The sequence below is a fragment of the Bemisia tabaci genome, chromosome 3 (genome assembly GCF_918797505.1).
Source record: "Bemisia tabaci chromosome 3, PGI_BMITA_v3".
Classification (NCBI taxonomy): Eukaryota; Metazoa; Arthropoda; class Insecta; order Hemiptera; family Aleyrodidae; genus Bemisia; species Bemisia tabaci.
Genome location: NC_092795.1, coordinates 12,342,391 through 12,363,366, shown reverse-complemented (window position 1 = coordinate 12,363,366; position 20,976 = coordinate 12,342,391). Strand labels below are relative to the sequence as shown.

The 20,976-nt window shown below is 44.0% G+C and overlaps 1 protein-coding gene across 5 annotated transcripts in view; it reads right to left on the bottom strand.

Annotated features, from left to right (window-relative positions):
• Positions 1 to 20,976, bottom strand: part of ftz-f1 (ftz transcription factor 1) — a 193,693-nt gene that overhangs the window by 28,496 nt on the left and 144,221 nt on the right. For all 5 annotated transcript variants that reach the window (XM_072297755.1, XM_072297756.1, XM_072297757.1 and 2 more), the window contains one exon: positions 7,775 to 8,514. In XM_072297755.1, coding sequence (XP_072153856.1) covers positions 7,775 to 8,514 — 740 coding nt within the window. The remainder of the gene's footprint in view (positions 1 to 7,774; positions 8,515 to 20,976) is intronic.

The following is a 20,976-nucleotide window of genomic DNA, read 5'->3' as shown; positions in this document are numbered from 1 at the left end:
CCGCTTAAATTAAGAGGCTCGGTTCTTGATTTAAGCTAGATTTTGATTGAATTAAGAGTACTTTTCTTGTCGATGTTTTTAAGAGCCTGGACTTTAGATTCAATGTGCTTTCTTTCCAGTGTATTTAAGGACACTTTAAAGGTCCAGATTGGAACAGATACGCTAACATCAATGACCTTCATGAAAATTAACTGTCTCGAAGGAAAATTGAGCATTTTCGAGTTACCGAGTTGGCGTATTTTCGTTCTTACCGATTTAGTTATAACTGAGTTTCGTCATTTTCGGGAGCGGGGAGGGGTCCACTGTGCGCCGAAACTCCCCCACGCGGTACCCGCTCCCGACCTCCCCGCCGCCCCGCCCCTCCCCCGGTTCGCCGAATCGGTTTTCCTCTCACTTTCCCTTTTCCCTCTCGGGTTTCGGTTGCCCGAGATCGGGCCCCGCTCGAACTTTTGATTTCGCTAATTTCGGCTCCCTCTGCCGTTCCTGCGTCCGGGCTTCCGATCCCTCACCCACGCGCAGTGCCGCCCCCCTTCACCCCCCCCCCCACGCTCCCGCTCACCCCCGGCCGGCACTCAAGGCGACGGCGACGATTTTAAACCCCACCGAAGCCGCCACTATTGCCGTCATGACCTTCGGCTGTGAGTTATTCGTCTCCAGACTTTCCCGGGCGAGGTCAAACGTTTGGCCACCGTTCGCCATGATTACGAGCTCGGGAAACTCGCGGCCCCTGAAAAGCTCGTTTAATTTGCGTTGTTGAGAGATTTCCGCCATTTAAACTCGGGACGTCGTGGATGGGGATTTTGGACTCAAACGAAGAAACGCCCGAGTGTTATATTCTATATGGTTGGCTGCCACCTTTTTCGTTTGGAGGCTTTCCAGTGTTGTCGAGTTTAGACTTTGTCCGGAGGTGGCTACCGCCACCCATGACATTTTCGGCAACCCGAGCCGAAACATTGGTCCTTCAGGCCGGATGAATCTCGTTATTTTATTCTCATCCTATTTTCGGCAATGTGTTCTACTCCTTTTTCAGCGAAACTAGCCTGCCGGGAGAGAGAGATTTTCCCGCTTTTCGCTTTCATTCAATTAATTCAATCAAGAAATAAGATCCTTGCACTTCCGGTTTCTTCCGTCGAATTCTTCTAATTATATGCTTGTATTTTCTCTTTTCCTGGATCAATAGCTGAAATTTCATTTTTTGGATTGGTTCTTCTCCCTCTTTCACTGTCTGCTTATTTATTGCGGGCTATCCTTTTGGAACGATCATCGTTTGCTTTCAAATGGTACGAGACTTCCTGAAATGTTCAAAGGTTTATTTGATTCGGGAAATTTTATCATATCCTGCCTGATTTTTCCTTGCGACGTGAGCTCAGCCACTCTTACTTTTAAAATTGTCATACTGATACACTACACTATGATCAAACAAATCTGAAAATTAAAATATTTCCTTAAAAATCTCTCATAGAAACTGTATTCCGGATGCTTTTAAGTGCCAATCCAATGAATTCATACTAGATTCTTCAAGAGTCCAACAAATTCCTCACACAACGACTTCACACCTCTGAAAAAATGAAGTACAGCGAGAACTCTCAGTTTTCCCCGACGAGTATCCACGACCGGAGACTCGAGCGAAGGTTAGGACGACAGACCGAAGATGAGTTTTGACTACCCTCAGATGAGGTACGGGGACGAGGACATAAAAAAGTACCTCGGCCGAAATCCAAGGCGCTGCGACCGGACCGAAGAGGCTGGCCACAACTTCCATCCACCTTCGAAATACCCAGACGAAAATGCCCCACCGACCCACGGTGGGACGAGTCAACGGAAGAACAAGGACAGAATTCCAAAATTTTAAAAGCTTTCATCTCAGTCAGCAATACGAAACGTAGAAGTATAAAATTAGCCCCGATAGTTTTTCCAGTGAATCCCCATTGAGACAAATCTCTTAAAATTAAAAACGAGACATAATAAACCTGGAAAAACTACCGATTTAGACAAAAATTTCACGCCCGATGGCTCGTTCAACTGTGCGACCGCGGCCCACCGCAAGCGAAGCGACGCGCGACGGAGGAACCGAGAGACGTGGAGAAAAAGAACCGACGGACGCTGCCATTCGGGGCTGAAGCTCCTTTTCGACACCGGATTAATCTGTTAGATTCGGCAACGGTGGGGGGACTATCTATGGAAGGGGTCGCCCGGCCGCGGCCGCAGGTAGCAACGTGACGTCGTCCCTTAAAACAAACTTGATCTCAGGTAGTCGACGCACGGTGGATACAGTCGATAGGAGAAGTCGGACACAATTTAGAAAATTTTAAACGCTTGTAACTCCGTTTACACAAGACGTTGAAGTTCTAAGAGTGGTTGCCTCGTGAACTTTTCTAGCAGAGGCACCCCTTGAAATTTAAGATACGACGACATAAACGTCAAAATGCACAGTTCTAGTCAAAAATTTCATATCCGACCTGTCTCACTGACTCACGAAGTAAAAAACTTCGTGCATGGGACCCGAAGTTGAGGTCGTATGGATCTCTGAACTTTTCGGATCACGCATCCAAAAACTTGAGGTCCAACTTCCGAAGTTCGGATCAGACACCTGAAGTGCTTGGTACGTACCGGAGTACTTCAGACGTGTGACCCGAGCCCTTCGGTACGTACCGAAGTACTTCAGATGCCTGACCCGAACTTCGGCAGCTGGACCTCAAGTTTTCGAATGCGTGATCCGAAAACTTCAGAGATCAGTATGACCTCAACTTTGGGTCCCATGCACGAAGTTTTTTTCTCCGTGCTCGGTCCACCGTGCGACGGCCCGAGTCCGGCGCGAGGGAAAAGTGGGGGGCTCGAGCTTTGGCAACCGCGGCCGAGTGTTTTAACTCCGCCTTCGTTCTGTTCGGGTACAACTCAGTTTGAATTACGCAACACGCCAGAAGAACTCGGCGCCGCGTTGCCCGGCCGTCGGGCAATCCGATGGTCGCCATGGTTGCCGCGCTCCGAGTCCTCCGTGGAGTCGCTCGGAAGAAGAGACTGCGACGAGTAAACGGGAAAGCGCCGGCGGAGGAAGGAGAAGCGAAGATAGCGTTGTCCTTGAAGCTGATTCTTGGAAGGAAAAAGGAAAAGAGGGTTGTTCCGGGGACCTGCCACTAATCGAACTACATTTTGCAGTAAGGATCTACTGGAAGACTGGTGTTCAGAGAGAGGCGAAGGAAAAATAGCTGTATGGAAGGAAAAAGGAAAGGAGGTTGGTTCCGGGGACCTGCCACTGTTTGAACTACATTTTGCAGTAAGAATCTACTGGAAGACCGGTGTTCAGAGAGAGGCGAAGGAAAAATAGCTGTATGGAAGGAAAAAGGAAAAGAGGTTGGTTCCGGGGACCTGCCACTACTCGAACTACATTTTGCAGTAAGGATCTACTGGAAGACAGGTGTTCAGAGAAGGGCGAAGGAAAAATAGCTGTATGGAAGGAAAAAGGAAAAGTGGTTTTTTCCGGGGACCTGCCACTGTTTGAACTACGTTTTACAGTAAGGATCTACTGGAAGACAGGTGTTCAGAGAGAGGCGAAGGAAAAATAGGTGTGTGGAAGGAAAAAGGAAAAGAGGTTGGTTCCGGGGACCTGCCACTGTTTGAACTACATTTTGCAGTAAGGATCTACTGGAAGACCGGTGTTCAGAGAGAGGCGAAGGAAAAATAGTGGTATGGAAGGATTTAAAAGGAAAAGTGGTTTTTTCCGGGGACCTGCCACTGTTTGAACTACATTTTGCAGTAAGAATCTACTGGAAGACCGGTGTTCAGAGAGAGGCGAAGGAAAAATAGTGGTATGGAAGGAAAAAGGAAAAGTGGTTTTTTCCGGGGACCTGCCACTGTTTGAACTACATTTTGCAGTGAGGATCTACTGGAAGACTGGTGTTCAAAGAGAGGCGAAGGAAAATCGCTGTAACCTTTGAGGTGCGCGGGGAGGAAAAAAGAAAAGAGGTTTGTTCCGGGGACCTGCCACTATTCGAACTACATTTTGCAGTAAGGATCTACTGGAAGACTGGTGTTCAGAGAGAGAGGCGAAGGAAAAATAGCTGTAACCTTTGAGGTGCGCGGGGAGGAAAAAAGAAAAGAGGTTTGTTCCGGGGACCTGCCACTATTCGAACTACATTTTGCAGTAAGGATCTACTGGAAGACTGGTGTTCAGAGAAAGAGGCGAAGGAAAATCGCTGTAACCTTTGAGGTGCGCGGGGAGGAAAAAAGAAAAGAGGTTTGTTCCGGGGACCTGCCACTATTCGAACTACATTTTGCAGTAAGGATCTACTGGAAGACTGGTGTTCAGAGAGAGAGGCGAAGGAAAAATAGCTGTAACCTTTGAGGTGCGCGGGAAGGAAAAAGGAAACGTTTCGACTTTCGAGTTATCGAGGCGACAGTATCGTTTCATGACGTCACCATTAAATGCGTCTATTGTTTTGAAGCATAGATACATGGAACCACTATCGAATACGATCAATTGATGTCGGGAACATCCGGTGGTTTTACTCGGTCACGTGGCAACAAGCGAAGATGGAAGAGGCAGGGGTGGACTAAGCTCCGACTGACTGGTAGACACCGAGACTTGAAACATGCAAAACATTTGCGGAATTACTTGGCTGCACGCGGACGCGGACATACTGATGGGGGGCGGTCGGCCGGCCGCGAGGTCCTCTGAGATGGACGCAGCGGTCTCTTTACCAACCGCGTGATCCGCCGACCAGGAATCGGACATCACAGGGGTGCAGTGAGTTCTTCGGCTTATACGCAGTTTCGAGCTACCAGGAATTGAACCGATTATTTCCCAAATCAAATCTCTATTTTGGTGGTGAAAGAGTTGTTTTTCCTTTTTTTCCCGTGGTATAATCAATCGGGTCATGTTTGAAAATTGAAAACTTTGAAAATTTAGTAAAAAAGTTGACGAATTCGATGCATTTGCGGTAGTTGTAGTGGATGAAATACTAACGGAGATCCTCAGTAAGCGCAACCATGAATTTCTGCACCCAGCGCTTCAATTCAGCTTACCAATCATCTGTTTTCGCCCCATTAAACTTTTCTGCTCGGTGTTAAAGTCTCTAAACCCGGAGTTAGTTGGCAAGAGTTCACGTTCTCCTTCATTTTGTGGATGTGCGATTTTACCAACTTAGAAGTCGAAATAGTTGTATCGTGCGTTTCGCCCATCTAACTTTCCTATTCGGCGTTAAAGTCTCTGAGTTAGTCGAAATGAGTTTACGTTCTCCTTCATTTCGTGGATATGCAATTTCACCTACTTTGTAGTCGAAATAGTTGTATCGTGCGTTTAGCCCGTCCAACTTTTCTATTCTGCGTTAAAGTCTCTGGGTCAGCGGAGAAGGGTTCACATTCTCCTGCATCTTTGATCAAAACCTCCACTTTGATTGAGACTTTTGAGCAAAACCCTCCGAAAAATTCGCAGAAAAATATTTACAAATTTTCCCGAAAATTCGTGATTTATCGAGGGAAATTTGGCAACGCCAGAAGGCTCATACAGCGTTTTTCCTTAGCACGGCAGTATCCAACCCAGGCACTGAATTGTGCCGCGCCGTGGCCGCCAAGCACACACCTCCTGGTAAATATTACCAACTTCGATCGCCGCGCCGCAGAGAAGGGGGACCACGATTCGGCGAGATAAAAAAAAAACACACGGGGAAAAAAATAACATAAAGTGGGCAGTGGGTGCCAGGTGAAGGAGGTGAGTCAGAGGAGGATTCATCTGATTTGACTCCCCATTTGAGCCTCCGAGGAGCGGAGCAGAGCTCAGCGCGGTTGACTTACCTGCCTCAACGAGCGAGGATCTTATGACTGGGTCAGAGTCTCGGAGTCATCCCGCAAATGATAAATTCACCGCCATTAAAATAACACGCACGGCCGCCCTCTCGCTCTCGGTTCCTTCCAGCCCTCACCCCCCCCCCCCCCCCCCCCGCTCACCATCCTCTCTTTTCCCACTTATTAACTGCGCATTCAGGACGGCGGCGGCCATCCTGAGCGAGAAGAAGCAACCATTCGACTTCCCATGATTTTAAAGCCCAATTCACACTTTCGAACTTTTCATCCGACATAATTGCACAAAAAGTTCACTGGAAAAAAATACATTGGATCTGGATTCCAGACTCTTGAAAACATCGACAATAAGAAAAAGGACTCTTGATTCAATCAGATTTAAGCTTAAATCAAAAGGAAATCCGCTCAAATTATGAGGCTTGGTTCTTGATTCAAGCTTAAATTTGATTGAATCGAGAATATTTTTTCTTGTCGATGTTTTTAAGAGTCTGGACTCTAGATCCAATGTGTTTTTTTTTCCAATGTGACGTCGCATTTGAGTTTTCGTTCAATTTTTCATCAAATCGTCGTTTTCTCGCGTCAGTATCACGATATCCAATGTTTCATTACGACAAAGTTGCATCCAAGAGTTGAATGAAAAGTTTGATAGTGTGAATTGGGCTTAAGAGGGGACACAAATCATGAGCTCGGCTTTAGCCGTCCAGGAGATTTCAGACTCTTTCTTGTCAGTTTTCACAGGTGAGAGATCATGCATGCTGAAGGGCCCGAAGTTGGGGTCGTAACGAAGGGAATTGCCTACCCCATGCTCAGAGCACCCTGATTACTGATTAGAGCTCGATAATTTTTGACGAATTTCTTGAACTTTTTTGCCTTGCCTTCTCCGCGAAATAGTGTGGGCCAAACAAAGTAACGCTTTTTGCAAATACTTAATTCCAGGCGTTTGAAGAGACTGTTTCAAAATGTTGCAAAATATATTGTGCTTTCATCCTTTTTTGGCAAGTTGGAAGGAAATAACTTCATGTAATTTTCAGCGCACTTGGAGAACGTGCCCCGTACCTATGTAGTTTTGTACCGCGACTTGAGGGACTAATCGTCTTGACGCGCATGGTGCTCCTGTTCAAATATCCACATTCGACTTGCTGGACAAATACTGGCAGAGGAGAAAATGTCGAAACGAGAGTTCTCTTATCCAATCACTCAACATTTGCCTACAAACTGTCGAACACACCAAATTTGAACGACCTCATATCCTCCCTCGTTCTTAGATATTAGGCAACGATTTGGCTCAGTACTCCTAGAAATTCAAGCGTGTTCATCGATTGATTTGTGACTTAAACGTATACAAGCACCATCATAATAGAAAAAGATTACACAAGCTAAACATAGGCTAAAAATAGAGTGCCTTCATTGGGAGGGTATGGACCAGTTGTGCGGTTAGGGTTTTCAGGGGAAAGCCAACTTTCTCAAAGAAACTTGGGAAAGTCCATTTTCAGAAATTCAAATTAAGGATAAAGGCGAGCAGAAGTTGTCGGTGCTGTCTGGAATGGCACCAGCTGAAGTTGCTGGGCCGACACGGTACTTACAAAATGAAAATTCCCTGACTTTTCCAGTTGGATGATTGTTATACAAAGCTATAGACAAAGAACACAAAATGGATATGGAAGGATCCTATTGGTGGAAGCGGGTGGTCGCAATGGATAAAAGAGGTAGGTAATAAACAAACTAACGGAAACCCACGAGAGGTCCTTTAGTTAGTCCATCTTTTACCCCTTTAATCTATCAGAACCACCCATTTCAACCAATAGGATCGCTCCATACTCCTTCCGTCTTCTTTATGTATAGATTTGTCTATCAATTCCAACAATCAGCCCGCAGAGGGTCGCTAAATCCCCGATTTTCGAGGAAGTGGGAACCCCTGGAGTGTCCAGACCCTCCGAATAAAGATACTGATGCTAAAAGAAAGTGAAATGTGTTTTACCTTGAGGTCCTTGAAGAAGACGGAGTTCCTCGCCCAGTCGACTTGAGAAAATAGGTTCTGATCCAATACTTTGCACATTAATTCGAACATATCTACTTCACACTGATTATACGATTGGTTTTGTAACAAGGAGAATAAAGAGTTCTGCCACTCCCGGTCGTCGATGCCTTGGATGAACTCCCGGATGACGGGGGAGACTTTACTATTTAGGTTACTGGTGGAGGAGCTGGCGTCGAAGGTGAGTGATTTGGAGGAGGGCGAGGGCGTGGTGGAGTTGGCCGAGGCCCAAAGCTTGTGTTCGTTGACGAGGCTGGAGCCGGAGCCGGGGGCCGAGGCCGAGCTGGAGCCCTGCGAGGACTGGGAAGATCCGTTGTTGGACGTGACTATTTGGAGGGCCGGCTGCTGGCTGTTGCCGGAGGCCGAGACGGCGATCGAGCCGAGGCCGGCCTGCCCGAGGGCCACCGCGATCGGGCTCGGCGAGGAGTCCGGCGAGGAGGTGAGCGACGACACCTGAGGGATCTGGATCTCCTGCTTGATGTGCAGGTTGGCGAACGGCGACGAGGAGCCCGGCTGGTAGCTCAGCGTCACCGCCCCGTCGCCGAGCATGGCGTACTGCGACCCCATCAGCGTCTGCATCGCGATCTGCCGCTGCCGCATCATCTGCAGCTTCCGCGCCCGATCCCGTTTGTACATTGGCCCGAATTTGTTCCGTCCCCCTCGCATCCTGTCCGCTCGCACCGCTGAAACACACAAGAAAACACACCAGATCAGTACAAGCTACAGATACGAATGTTTAAGAGCAGCCCAAGACAATGAGGGTCAATAACAGTCAGGGGCGTAGCTAGGAAATTTTTCTGGGGGGGGGGGGGCGGCATGGGACCACCTCTCGTGGTGAAGAGAGCGGGGGTGGGTGAGGAATGGAGGATCCCGTTTTTCTGGGAGGGGGGGCACGAGATTTCTGGGGGGGCAGGCCCCCCAAGACCCCCCTAGCTACGCCTATGATAACAGTGGAAAAACAAGGATGAAAAAACGGGAAACAAGGCTAAAAATACACAATTGATGAACCCGAGACGTTCCGACTCAAAACTGAGTCATTTTCAGGAAACAAAAAGAAAAAACGATAAAAACCTGAGCCCTACATGGTGGCGGCCGGGATCTGAGAGAAAGAGAAAATTGATAACAAACAAGGCACATCGATGCCAGTGCCGATGACCGAAAATGATCGAAGTACAAGCTACTCGATAACCATTCTATTATCAACCAAAAAGCTAACACTCATGACACTTTCAATGGCTTGTCTCAAATGAGCACGACCAAAGGATGTCAGATGATAGGTTGCCGAAGAAGGTTCTGGATTAAGGAATAAGGCAGGAAATGAAGAGATGTGATTTGCCGGAGGTGCTCTGTCAGGATAGCTATCAGTGGCGGTTGGGTGTCACGGAGCGCACGGAAGCGCTATCTGAGCGGTATGTTAGTAGTATTAGCCGCGGCACAGAGTGCCTTCAAAACCGGGTGATACTCGCCGCTCAGTCAGGCAGTTGGTTTAGTTGCCTATCCGAACCACACCCAACTGGGGTCACTGATGTTCCAACACGCGATGACGAGTGTGCTACTTGGTGCCATGAATGAATAAGAAAAGCACGTCTGTTTAAATCCAAGGCATAACAATTAGCATTTTCAATCTTAGTATTTATTTTTTTTTCCTCCTGAATTTTTACATACGTTTTTCTGCCATTTCTTTCGGCATTTACAATAAACAAATAAATTGCAATATGCCCGAGATTGCTCATTAACATCAACTTATTCATGACATCAGGTACTTAGGCGGGAAGGAGGGTCTAGGACTGCACGAAAGAGCCGTTTGGAGGAATAAGGCGGTACGGCGAGGAGGGAGGGCGAAGGAAGGGTAAAGAAATCGGGAAAAGTGCCTGACGTCATTAGCGGGCGGACGGCGGCCCCTGCACTACTAAAAATACATAGGTTGTCCCAAAAGTACTGCACGTTTTTTTCTTATTGACGAACGGTAGTAGATATCAAAATGCGGTTTGTGTAGTCTTAAAGACCGGCCAATTACCGGTATAACAAGACAAATCCGAGCTCTCTAAGTCAAAAAATGACCAAGTTACAGCGTTTTGAAAATGACGTGTAGAGGGGACCCCTACGGGATTTTCAGCTTCTTTTTTGGAAAAAAACAAAGAGTTGATTGTTTTTTTGTTTTTGGACAAACGGTAGCAGATATCAAAATGCGGTTTTTGTAGTCTTAAAGACCGAGCAATTACCAATAGAACAAGACAAATCTGAGCTCTCTAAGTCAAAAAATGACCAAGTTACAGTGTTTTGAAAATGACTTGTAGAGGTGACCCCTCCAGGATTTTTAGCTTCTTTTCTGGAAAAAACAAAGATTTGATTGATCAAAAATTCTACAGAGAAATCGTCGCGATCGAATGAAGTTGGTAACATGATATCAGCCCGGACCTTGCTCCCTGCGATTTTTGGTTATTTCCTACGTTGAAAAAGGGCTTAAGAGGCAGGAAGTTTAACTCCATCAACGAGATGAAAAGAGCTGTTGAAGCTTTCTTAAAGAACATTAAACAAGAAGAATTCGAAAAAACCATCTTTGAAGAATTGGGAAGAACGGTTGCGGCGCTGTGTGGCAAGTGATGGAGGGTATTTTGAAAAGGAAACTAGTGTCCAGTCATCCAGTGAAGGAGAGTGAATGCTAGTAATCTTGGTAAGATTCTGCAAAATTGATTTAATAAAACCACTTGAATCCTTAATTCTTTGTTTTTTTTTTCCAGAAAAGAAGCTGAAAATCCCGTAGGGGTCCCCTCTACAAGTCATTTTCAAAACGCTGTAACTTGGTCATTTTTTGATTTAGAGAGCTCGGATTTGTCTTGTTTTATCGGTAATTGGCCGGTCTTTAAGACTACACAAACCGCATTTTGATATCTACTACCGTTCGTCAATAAGAAAAAAACGTGCAGTACTTTTGGGACAACCTGTGTAAAAATAATATTCTGAATGTGCGACTGAGTTAAGGCTTCTATACACAGATTTTCATAGAACTGTTCTAATTTTTCTATTTTCTTTTTCTAATAATTTTCCAATTTTATGAGGGAATTTTTCTAATAATTTTGAACGCAGTTGTGTGAATTTTTGCCGGGTTAGAGGAACATTCAGGCTTCAGCGAGGCGCCCAGATCAAGTACGAGAAAAGCTCAACTTTGAAAAGTTCTTTCTTTTCTCTTCTCACAAAAACGAAAGACGAGGAACCAGGGTTGCCACATAATTGGGAAAATGAAACTCCCTGACATTTCACTGGTTTCCCTGACACATTTTCGTGAAATTCCCAGACGATTGAAGATATGACAGATAGTTGAGAAGACATAATCGAAAATAAGTCAGGGCCGGATTAAAGGGGTGGCCAGATGGGCCGCGGCCCATGGCGGCAAATTTAGGGGACGGCAAATTTTGCAATTTTTTTAAGTGTAGGCAAAATTAATCGGATTCAGGAAAATAATTATAAACGGGAAAAAATTACAAAATCTCTCATTTCCTGAGAGTATAACTCTAATTTTGTCGCCTTTCTGTGATACAATAGGCAACACCTTTTAATTATTTGAGTCGAGACTAAGAGAGAAACCGAACATGGAATTAGGCCTGGAACGGCACGGCGCAGAGAGCAATGATGACGAGAACTTGAGATGAAAAGGAGAAACCCTCGGTGCGGCGTACACATGTAACACATAATAGCGCCTACAAGACTGCATGAATACTTCACGCATTGCGTCCAAGACAGTGCGTGCAGCAGCGGTCAGCATGAAACGAATTGCTCGCTGCGGGCAGCAGTTGGCGGCGTAAACGCATAGCGCCTACAAGACTACATGAATACTTCACGCATTGCGTCCAAGACAGTGCGTGCAGCAGCGGTCAGCATGAAACGAATAGCGCTTACAAGACAGTAGGAATACTTCACGCATTGCGCCAAACACAGTGCGGTCAGCACGGCGGCGAAAGTTAAAATTATTAAACCATATCTATGTTTGTTTTTTCATAATTTTTTCGTTCATTTCATATGAATGGAAGGCCTTGTCCACATAGAAATAGGTTTACGGAATTACTTAATTTTTGCGCCAAGTTCCGTAAACTTTTGCTAGTAGTGTTGACAGGGCTTTCGCAAAAAATGTGTCCAAAACGAGTAAATGCGTCTTGTGCACCCCTCCTCCTCCGGCATGTTCATTTGATGGTTTTTATTGATGTTTCAAAACGAATGAGAAGGGGGCGGCAAAATACAGGCGGCCCATGGGCGGCAAGTAAGTAAATCCGGCCCTGAAATAGTTTTCAGACAAAATATTTTGTTCGAAACCTCAAACCCACTCAAGAGAGCAAATAAAGATGATTGAACAAATTTTCCCTGACTTTTTAAAATTCCCTGACAATTCCCGGTGTTCCCTGACGGTGGCAACCCTGGGAACGTGAGAGGTTGCCGAAGAAGAAAACATCATTAGAGGATGATACAGAGAAGACCGTAATTAGGTCACTAAAAATGATTACAAAAGAAGAACCTGGAGCGTCTGACGGGTCACCCGAGACTTCTCCCGTAAAATGAAGTGACGCGTCTCAGGGCTGACTTGTATGCATGCATCACTTTTCTTTTATGGGCCTCCAATCCTCTATCCCGGAGCCTCTTTTATTTCGAAATACCGAGCCCGAGCGGGCTATCGTTAAATTGAAAGTGAAAGCAGCCGCGTCATGCGTTAATAGAGAAGAGGACCGGACACGGACATTAGGGAGACAAGGTAGGGGCTTTCTAGCCGAAAACTTGATGTAATACTCCGCCGTTGTCAGCTCAGGTTCCGATCGCGACCGAGACATGCGCTACGCTCATTGAATCGGAGAAACTCAGCCCTCGTAGCAACGGCTCTTGAAAAACTTTTGGGAGACTCAAAAAATTAAAAAGATAGCACTGAAAAAAACTGTGTAAAAGGGTTTAGGAAACCCTACTTGGGTATTTTTTCGGTAGAAAAAACAGCAACTCTTAAAGAACTGACTCTACTTCTTTAAAATTTGCAAGGATTTGAAAGGATGTTAAAATACTATTAAAAAAGCGTAGCAACGGTTGTTGAAAAACTAGTGAGAGAAAAATTTAAAAAGATAGCTCTTAAAAAAACTGCATAAATTAGAGGTTTAGGAAACCCTATTTGGATACTTTTTCCAGTAAGATAGAATGTTAGAGAAACTCTTAAAACACCCACTTTCATTTTTTAAAACTTGCAAGGATTTGAAATGATGTTAAAATAGCTTTAAAAAAGTGGTCATCTTTTCCTGAAAGATTATTTCCAATGAATTTTGCTTCAAAAAAAAAATAAACAGAAAAAGTTTCCTAAAATAATTTTTAACAGTATTCTAAGAGTTTTAGGGGAGTTCATTTTAGAAGCGTGTCATATCGATGGCTAAAAGTGAGGAAAAACGTATCTTTCTAATCGTACCGTTAGTATCTAATTTTTTCATTAATCTAGCAGATTTTCCTTCGGCATTTGAACTGAAACGTTGCCTTCAAGAGAATACAGCATTGAGGACAATTTTTCGTCCAACTTTTACGGTTATTGAATTCGAGATTTCAAAAATCCTAGAGTCAAATAGTGATGATTTTATGAAGTAGGTGTAGTTACAAAAGCAACATTTCTAACAACGGGTTAGTTAAGAGGAAAAAGTGACGATGATATGGTGTAAAATTCCGTCTAAATAAAAGTTTGAGCTCGAGCCGATAAGAACACCAACGGAAGCTTGCTGTCACTGATAAGACAGATCTAAATCGAATTTTTAACTCTTTCCCACACGCCGTCAATTAATTTAAACGAGACTTTAATCCAACTTTTTCCTGCTAGAGTAGGGAACAAAATTAAGTGGGTCACGGTCAGAAGTAACGAGACTTTCGCGTTGGTATTCATCCTGATAAAGCTGAACAAATTAATGCCAGTTGCGATCGATATCAAAATTATAAGGTTCATAATATTATGATAAAAAATTCCGGGGAGTTTTCCTCTTTCGGAACAAATCTATTCTATGCTGCATTTTGAGTCTGTCGTGACCTGCCTTCCGCATTGATTAGTGTACCAGATTTGACTACAGGCCTTAGAGTAGAATCATATCTGTGTCATACCTAATGTTTCTATTAGCATCGCTACTTAAGAGTTCTCTCTTAAACTTTGACTCTAGTTTAAGCTGTTAAGCAATTTCAAAACATGATATTTGCGGGTTAAAGCCTATGCAACTTATCATCAATCTTCTGTCTGATTGGCACCGCCCACCATAAGAAAGTTTGAAAATTACGTCATATTTGAACTTTCGACACTTTGCCAGACCAAAAATTCCTCCAAAAATGTGGCGACACCTAAAATATAACTTCCAGATTTTCCGATACAGTTAGGCGACGAACAAAAGTGAAAATCCACATAATCCGTAAACCCGGACTTTCTTCGACTTTTCGGTCTCCTTGGCCTTTCCCCTGAATTCCCCAATTTCCCATGGCCCATTTCCTTAACCCTGGTCAGGGGTGGTTCCAGCAATTTGGCAGCAAAGGATTTCCTCCATTTAAACCTATGTTAAATAATCGATTCTTGTTGGAGCTCCTGGTCCTTTTCGGAATAGATGCATTTTCATAGGTTTAAATGGAGAAGAAACAATGTTGCCACTTTGTTGGATCCGCCAATGATTCTGGTATTTCACTTTCTGTGGCTACCTTATCAATGATAAAATTAACTCTGCATCAGATGAAAAACTGAACGAATTTCCGTCCAACATTGGCAACGCCGTTCAGAGTGTCGAAGAGATGCATCTTCATTAAGGGGAGGTATAGAAGGAGAGAAAAAAAGGGGGGCTGCTGCGAGTCCGAAATGCCCGATCCATGCCGCTGTTGAACGTAACCACGACTCCTAGGGCGTGTTGCCTGGTTAGGTTCTTGGTCAATGGTCATGCTCCTGGTCCCGCGATGACAGGATAAACCCACCAGAGCCCAACAATCCACAATCCGGCAAACCGAGCTTCACTTCGTACGATTAATCACGCGACCATTAAACCAGAGCTCCATTCCGGATGGAACTGGGCAAAGAATTTCGTTTCGGGGCGAGCAGAGGACAGCGGACCGCCGGCTACATCCAAGGTTGCCGCAGAATTAAGAAAATTAATTTCCCTTACGTTTCCCTGATTTCCCCGACGCATTTTGCTGAAATTCCTTGAAACCCAGCTGGTTAAAAGACACGAATAAAAATCCTTATTAGGCAAAATTTTTTGTTCGAAACGTTATGCCCATTCTGGAAGCCAGGATGTCTACTAAAACAGGCTGGTCAAAAATCAGTATTTTTACAGTACCTTTTCAGTAAATTCCCAGAAAATTCAGTACCTCATCGACAGAAAAATTCAGTAATTTTTCAGTACCTCCAATCGACGAAATTCGGCAAATTTAGAAAATTTGAAGTTCCCGCTCAAATTGCGACAAAAATGACAACAAAAAATGAAAAATTCCGGACCTCCTTGCGGAATTCCGCAATTTTTCAGTACTTCCAGACCGCCCTTAAAAAATCAGTACTATTTCCGTACTTTCCGGACTTGTAGACACCCTGGAAGCCGAATGAAGGCGCCCAAACAATTTTTCCCTGACTTTTTAAAATTCCCTGACATTTACCGGTATTCCCTGACTGCGACAACTCTGATTGCACCCCACCAGTCGCTCATGACTGGACAGTCCCTAGTCATGGTCGTCATATTTGCTTATCAATACTGTAAAACATTTGATTGTTGAAGTCAATTTCGCAACCTTGGAATGAAGATACATTCCTTCGTCGGGGAAACTACGATATTTCCCTTAACTTTCTCACGAATTCCCGGCATTTCCGGGTCCCCATGCCCTGATTCTCATTCCTAGCCCTGATTCCCTGACTTTCCAGATTTTCCGGGCAGCCGGAAACCCTGAATGCTTTGAGAAGTAAAAATTTCGAGGTTTCGCGGCAAAATTTCCTGTCTTTTTTCAATAACTTTTCAAGGACTTGTAACCCTGGATTCCCTGGATTGGACAACTAATAACGTTGGAAGACCGGGGCAAGGAAAGCAGGAGTAGTGGAAGTGGACATGCCTGATGCTCGTCGGCGCTGTCCGTCAGGCATCGACCTATTCGTTTTAATCAAGGGCTTATTAGTATGCGCCTCACGAATCGTTCCCAAGTCGGTTCCCTTGTCAGCGCTCCCGGGTCCCGTGTCCCGGTGTCCCTGGTCCCGCTAGCCTCCCGCTCCCGCCTCGCACTTGCTCAGCTGTCCCGTTCACAACCCGCGCAACTCCAAAGCCGGTGCCCAGTCCCTCCAACCTCAATCTCCTCCGCCGCCTACACACTCGAGCACTCGAGCACTGGACCACGGGAGCACGGGTCCCTACCGAGCGAACTTCATACGGCACATTCATTAAATAAACGTCTTTATGTCCATAGGGTGTCTACTAAAACAGGCTGGTCAAAAATAAGTACTTTCACAGTACTTTTTTAGTACATTCTCGAGAAATTCAGTACCTTCTCCGACAGAAAAAATTCCGAACTTTTTCAGTACCTCAAATCGACGAAATTGGAAAAATTTCAAAAATTTGAAATTGCGATAAAAACGACTAAAAATTAAAACAAATTCCGGACCTTTTTGCGGAATTTCCGCACTTTTTCAGTACTTTCGGACCGCCCTTAAAAAATCAGTACTACTTCTGGGCTTTCCGGAAATTCCGGACTTGGAGACACCCTAGTCCACCTGAGACAAGCTACCCTCCGACCCTCCACTGGTATCTGGGCAATGGTGGAAGCTTTGACTTTCGAGACTTCAGCGTCCAATTGGACCGCAATAAGCAGAGAGGAACCAAGCCACATCAGCTATTGCCACATTCAATTAGGCAATTTCGTTTTTTTTCAATGAAAAGATATTGCGAATTTTCGTGCAAATTTCAGTGAATTTTCTACATAGAGCGAAGAGAATTCCTTTAAATTTTCAAAGGAATCCGCACGAACGCTCTTTCGTAAAAAAACTCAAGTTGCCAAGCTCAATTTTGCAATAGCTGATGTTTCATTGTTTCTTTGTCTGTCGCTCTGTCCGTCGATTAAAATCATCGGCTCGCAGAGCCAGGAGTGCGAGAGTGTCCAAAACACCGACGGTTTATCAAGAATTGGCGGAAATTCTCATGGACCACGAGTAAAAATCCCAATTTCGTTACAAAATGCTCGATTTAGCAGAAAAATGTGCAAAAACGTCCATATTTTCAAGTGAAGAAGGAGAGAAAAGGAAGAAGCGATTGCTTTGAGAAATTCCATTGCAACTAGCCGCAGTCAGCGGATCGCGAGACAGTGGTGCATAGCGTCGATCCTCTGACGTAAGGGCGTATCTCTATTTACACATGAGCCCCTGAAAGTCATGGACTTGTACTTAGAATCAGTGGCGTGGCGTGAATTGCGATATATCGATTGTTATGCCATTTAAACCTATGAAAAAAGATCGATTATCAGGGTGTTCGCAGCGAACACCTTAATAATCGATTATTTACCATAGGTTTAAATGGCGTAACAATCGATACATCGCAATTAACGCCACGCCTCTGATAGAACAGGGCTCACGTGGAAATCGAAATACGCTACGATCGAGCGACGATATTGTTCCGGGCCTGCGCAGTTTTCCGCAATGCGCTGGGTTTCCGCAGAAAAGTCAACACAACGGGCTGATCGAAATTTTGTTAAAAATTTGGATTTGTGCCAGGTCGTGGAGAGAATTTCAATCATCAATCATGACGTGGATGCCAACGGTTTGAAAAACTAATATTTTACCGAAGAGATATAAACAATTATTTTCGAACGACCGATTCGCAACACAATTGGGAAGTGCTCGCGAGACAGAAGACAGACCTCGCTCTCATTCCGGATATCGGCTTTAACAATCACTGTCGGCAGTCGGTCGTCCACACTGCCGTACTACGTAAGAACGCCGTATGAGCATTCGAGAGTTGCCAAATTTCTTTCAATACAATGTTTATTATTGAGGGAGGTTATGAAAATTTTTCCTTGAAATTTTCAGGAATTTTAGATCAAAATACTAACAAAATTCTCTGAAAAATTGGAAGAAAAATATTCATAAGTTCACCAGGGAATTCGTGTTTTATCAAAGGAAATTAGGCAACGCCTGAAGGTTCATACGGCGTTTTTCCTTAGCACGGCAGCACAAGTCTTCTTCTCTCGCAAGTCTTTGTGAATCGGGGAGGCACATCAGAGCTTCGCGCGGCGCGTATGAGACGCTTAAAATATTCATACCAGATGCAAATATAGCATGCTCCAATTTACACAGGCTTTTCATGGAGGGGAAAAAAAGATAAGATGATATGATATGGCTCCACTTGGGCATCAACTTTTCTATTTGTAGCTATTCGTAGACATTCGGCCACAAAGAATAAACAAGACATTAGAGCTTGCTGAACAGCGTTCGGTTTTCTGAATTTAAAAGTTTCGCTTTGTTACTGGAAAATTTCTAACAAATCGAGAGTTAGTTCACTTAATGGCTGCACATTTTTTGACCGATATTTAGCCAGCGATTTTACGTTTTTTAGGGAAAGCACTGCTTTGCTAGCAAGAATCTCGGTTGAGAAAGACAGGCTAGGCAGATAAGTGATAAATGACTGACATTGTATGAAACTGACTACTTTAAGGGCTTTTGAATGAAATTCTGGATCATTTCAAGAGATTTGACAATGTTACAATCAGAATTATCAGCATGGTATACTTAGGATGTGATCAAACGAAGCTGACCTCCCCTGCATTAAAACTTGTACAAAGATGAAATGAAAGCCGGAAAACCCCTTATGAAAGGTGAGTTTAGCAGTTTAAGGACAAAATTTTAAGGCCGAAAATCAGTGCTAAAGTAGCATCGGTATCATTGCTGGCTGTCAGCTTGCGCGCTAGCCACTCATCAATGGATTCATGTCGGCATTATGTCAAGGTAGCTATGTTATGTATTGCAGGAAAAAGCCCCACGTTGGAGCTTGGAGGTACTGAGGAGCATTTTCAGCTACATTCGTCTAAACGAAGGAAATGTAAAAATGTAAGTAGGTAGGTAGATAATTAAGTACATTGGTTAATATATTTATTTGAAGGTGTCGACGAAACAAAATCATGAACACCTTAGAAAAGAAAGCTCGATACAGAGAGAGGATAGACAACATCCAAAAACAGGTGCAGAAAATGACAAGGAAGTAGAAAGAGAAGAAAAGAGGAAATTTGCAAAACATAAAAAAAAGACAAGGAAAGAGCAATTTAAACTTGAAGATTAGTTTGTTTGGAAAAAAATTTTTAGGTAAGCAAAAAAATTGAACCGTGAGTGTTTTTAACTGACAAGTGTTTGTTCCCACCGCGATAATTTTGGCAACAAGCTCAAGCAACGCGCGAATTTGGCAACATGCTCGAGCGAATACTAAAACCGAGTCGGCATCAATTTAACACAATAAAAAATTCAAATAAGAACAAAGATCACGGCAAAAATTCACTGTTGCCTTGTACTCAGAATCATATCTTTCTTTAACAGGTCCAACTTATCAGACGTTTTCATTTTCCTTCACAAAAAGAAAAACAACTAATGAAATCTGCAATACTTGGCCTTGAATCAGTGCCAGACTTTTATCATGTTTTTCAAATTTATTATTTTTCTTCTTTTCTCAGACCCCAGTTCAGTTAAGAATAGGCGTCCATTCAAAGCGTACCGTATGAATATTTGAGGTCGATGAGAAAGTAATAATAAATAATTAACTCATTAAAAATTCGAGATGGTAGGGACGCTGCATATGTTGCTGCGAGCCATTTCCTACTGTCAGTTAACGTTCCCATAAAATTACGGTTTTAATTTGTTCAAACGAAAAATTAGTCCATTGGTGATGTAGCAGTCAAGGATGGAGTCACGCAAACGAAGGCATAAATTAGCTCTAAGTAAGAGAAAAAAAACCCTTACAATTGCAAATCAAACCACTTCATAACTTTTGCGACTCCGTTACGAACTATAGCAAACTTGAAAAACTGTTCATGATCGTCACGAAGTCAAAATAAATGAAAAAAAGGGGAAGAAGTAACAAACAACCTCTCATCAGAAACGAAGCGTGATGAAAATGTTCTTCTCTAACCCTAATTTTCTCAGCTCAAACGGCAACTTGGTCGTGCCCTTGTCGAGCCGGGCATTGCTGAGAAAAAACGCCGTATAAACGTCCGAGAGTTGCCTAATTTCCTTCGATAGAATTTATATTTTTAAGGAAAGCTGTGAATATTTTTCTTAGAAATTTTCAGAAACTTTAGGTGAAATGGGAAACAAAATTATATGAAAAATTGGAGAAAAAATATTCACAAATTTTCCCGAGAATTCGTGATTTACAAAAGGAAACTTGGCAACGGCTGAAGGCTAATACGGCGTTCTTCTTTAGCACGTCAGCATAGATGATTGCATCAGGATTTGACACAGTGAAACTGAGATTGGGCTCCTCCATTGCCGAATCGAGGGGGTCTCTCGATCCTTTGCGAGCAGCCCGACGAAATGCGCCAATTTTCACACGAAATTCGGCACGGCTCAACTGGTCAGCCTCCGCTCAGTCAACCAGTTGGTCAATCAGGTAACTAGTCAATCATTCAACTGGCCGCCTTGCTTCGGTCTGAGCATCAGACGCCGCACAGTGAAACGGGCCTTTCAGAAAAGTCGAACATAAATTTTTCGATCTCTAAAGCTCAAGTTTTGAGCGAAGTAGAAAAGCAAACTCAAATTTTGGATCAAACTCCGGTCGTATCGCAATACACGGATATTCGATACATTAATGGACAGCTCGAATGAAGTTTACTTCAAATTTTATCGATAAGGAAATTTGAAACGGGGTTTTTTGTGGGCCACCACCAATCTACAGTTCCTACAGGGTGATCCAAGGTTAAACGGCCAGACTGCGACTGCATGAGCGTGCTTTATGGGTCAACGTAAGACTTTCTTGTTTTATAAAGTTTTTCCCATAAGTGCCCCCGGTCGGAGCTAAGCCCCACCCCCTTCCCCCCCTCCAAAAAAAATCGGTCAATAAATCGTTTTTCCTGAATTTTGGTAACGGTTGTAAACCAAATCTCATGAGAACTTGTACTCCCCTGTACTTTTATGCCTTGAATTCGTAAATGGACCG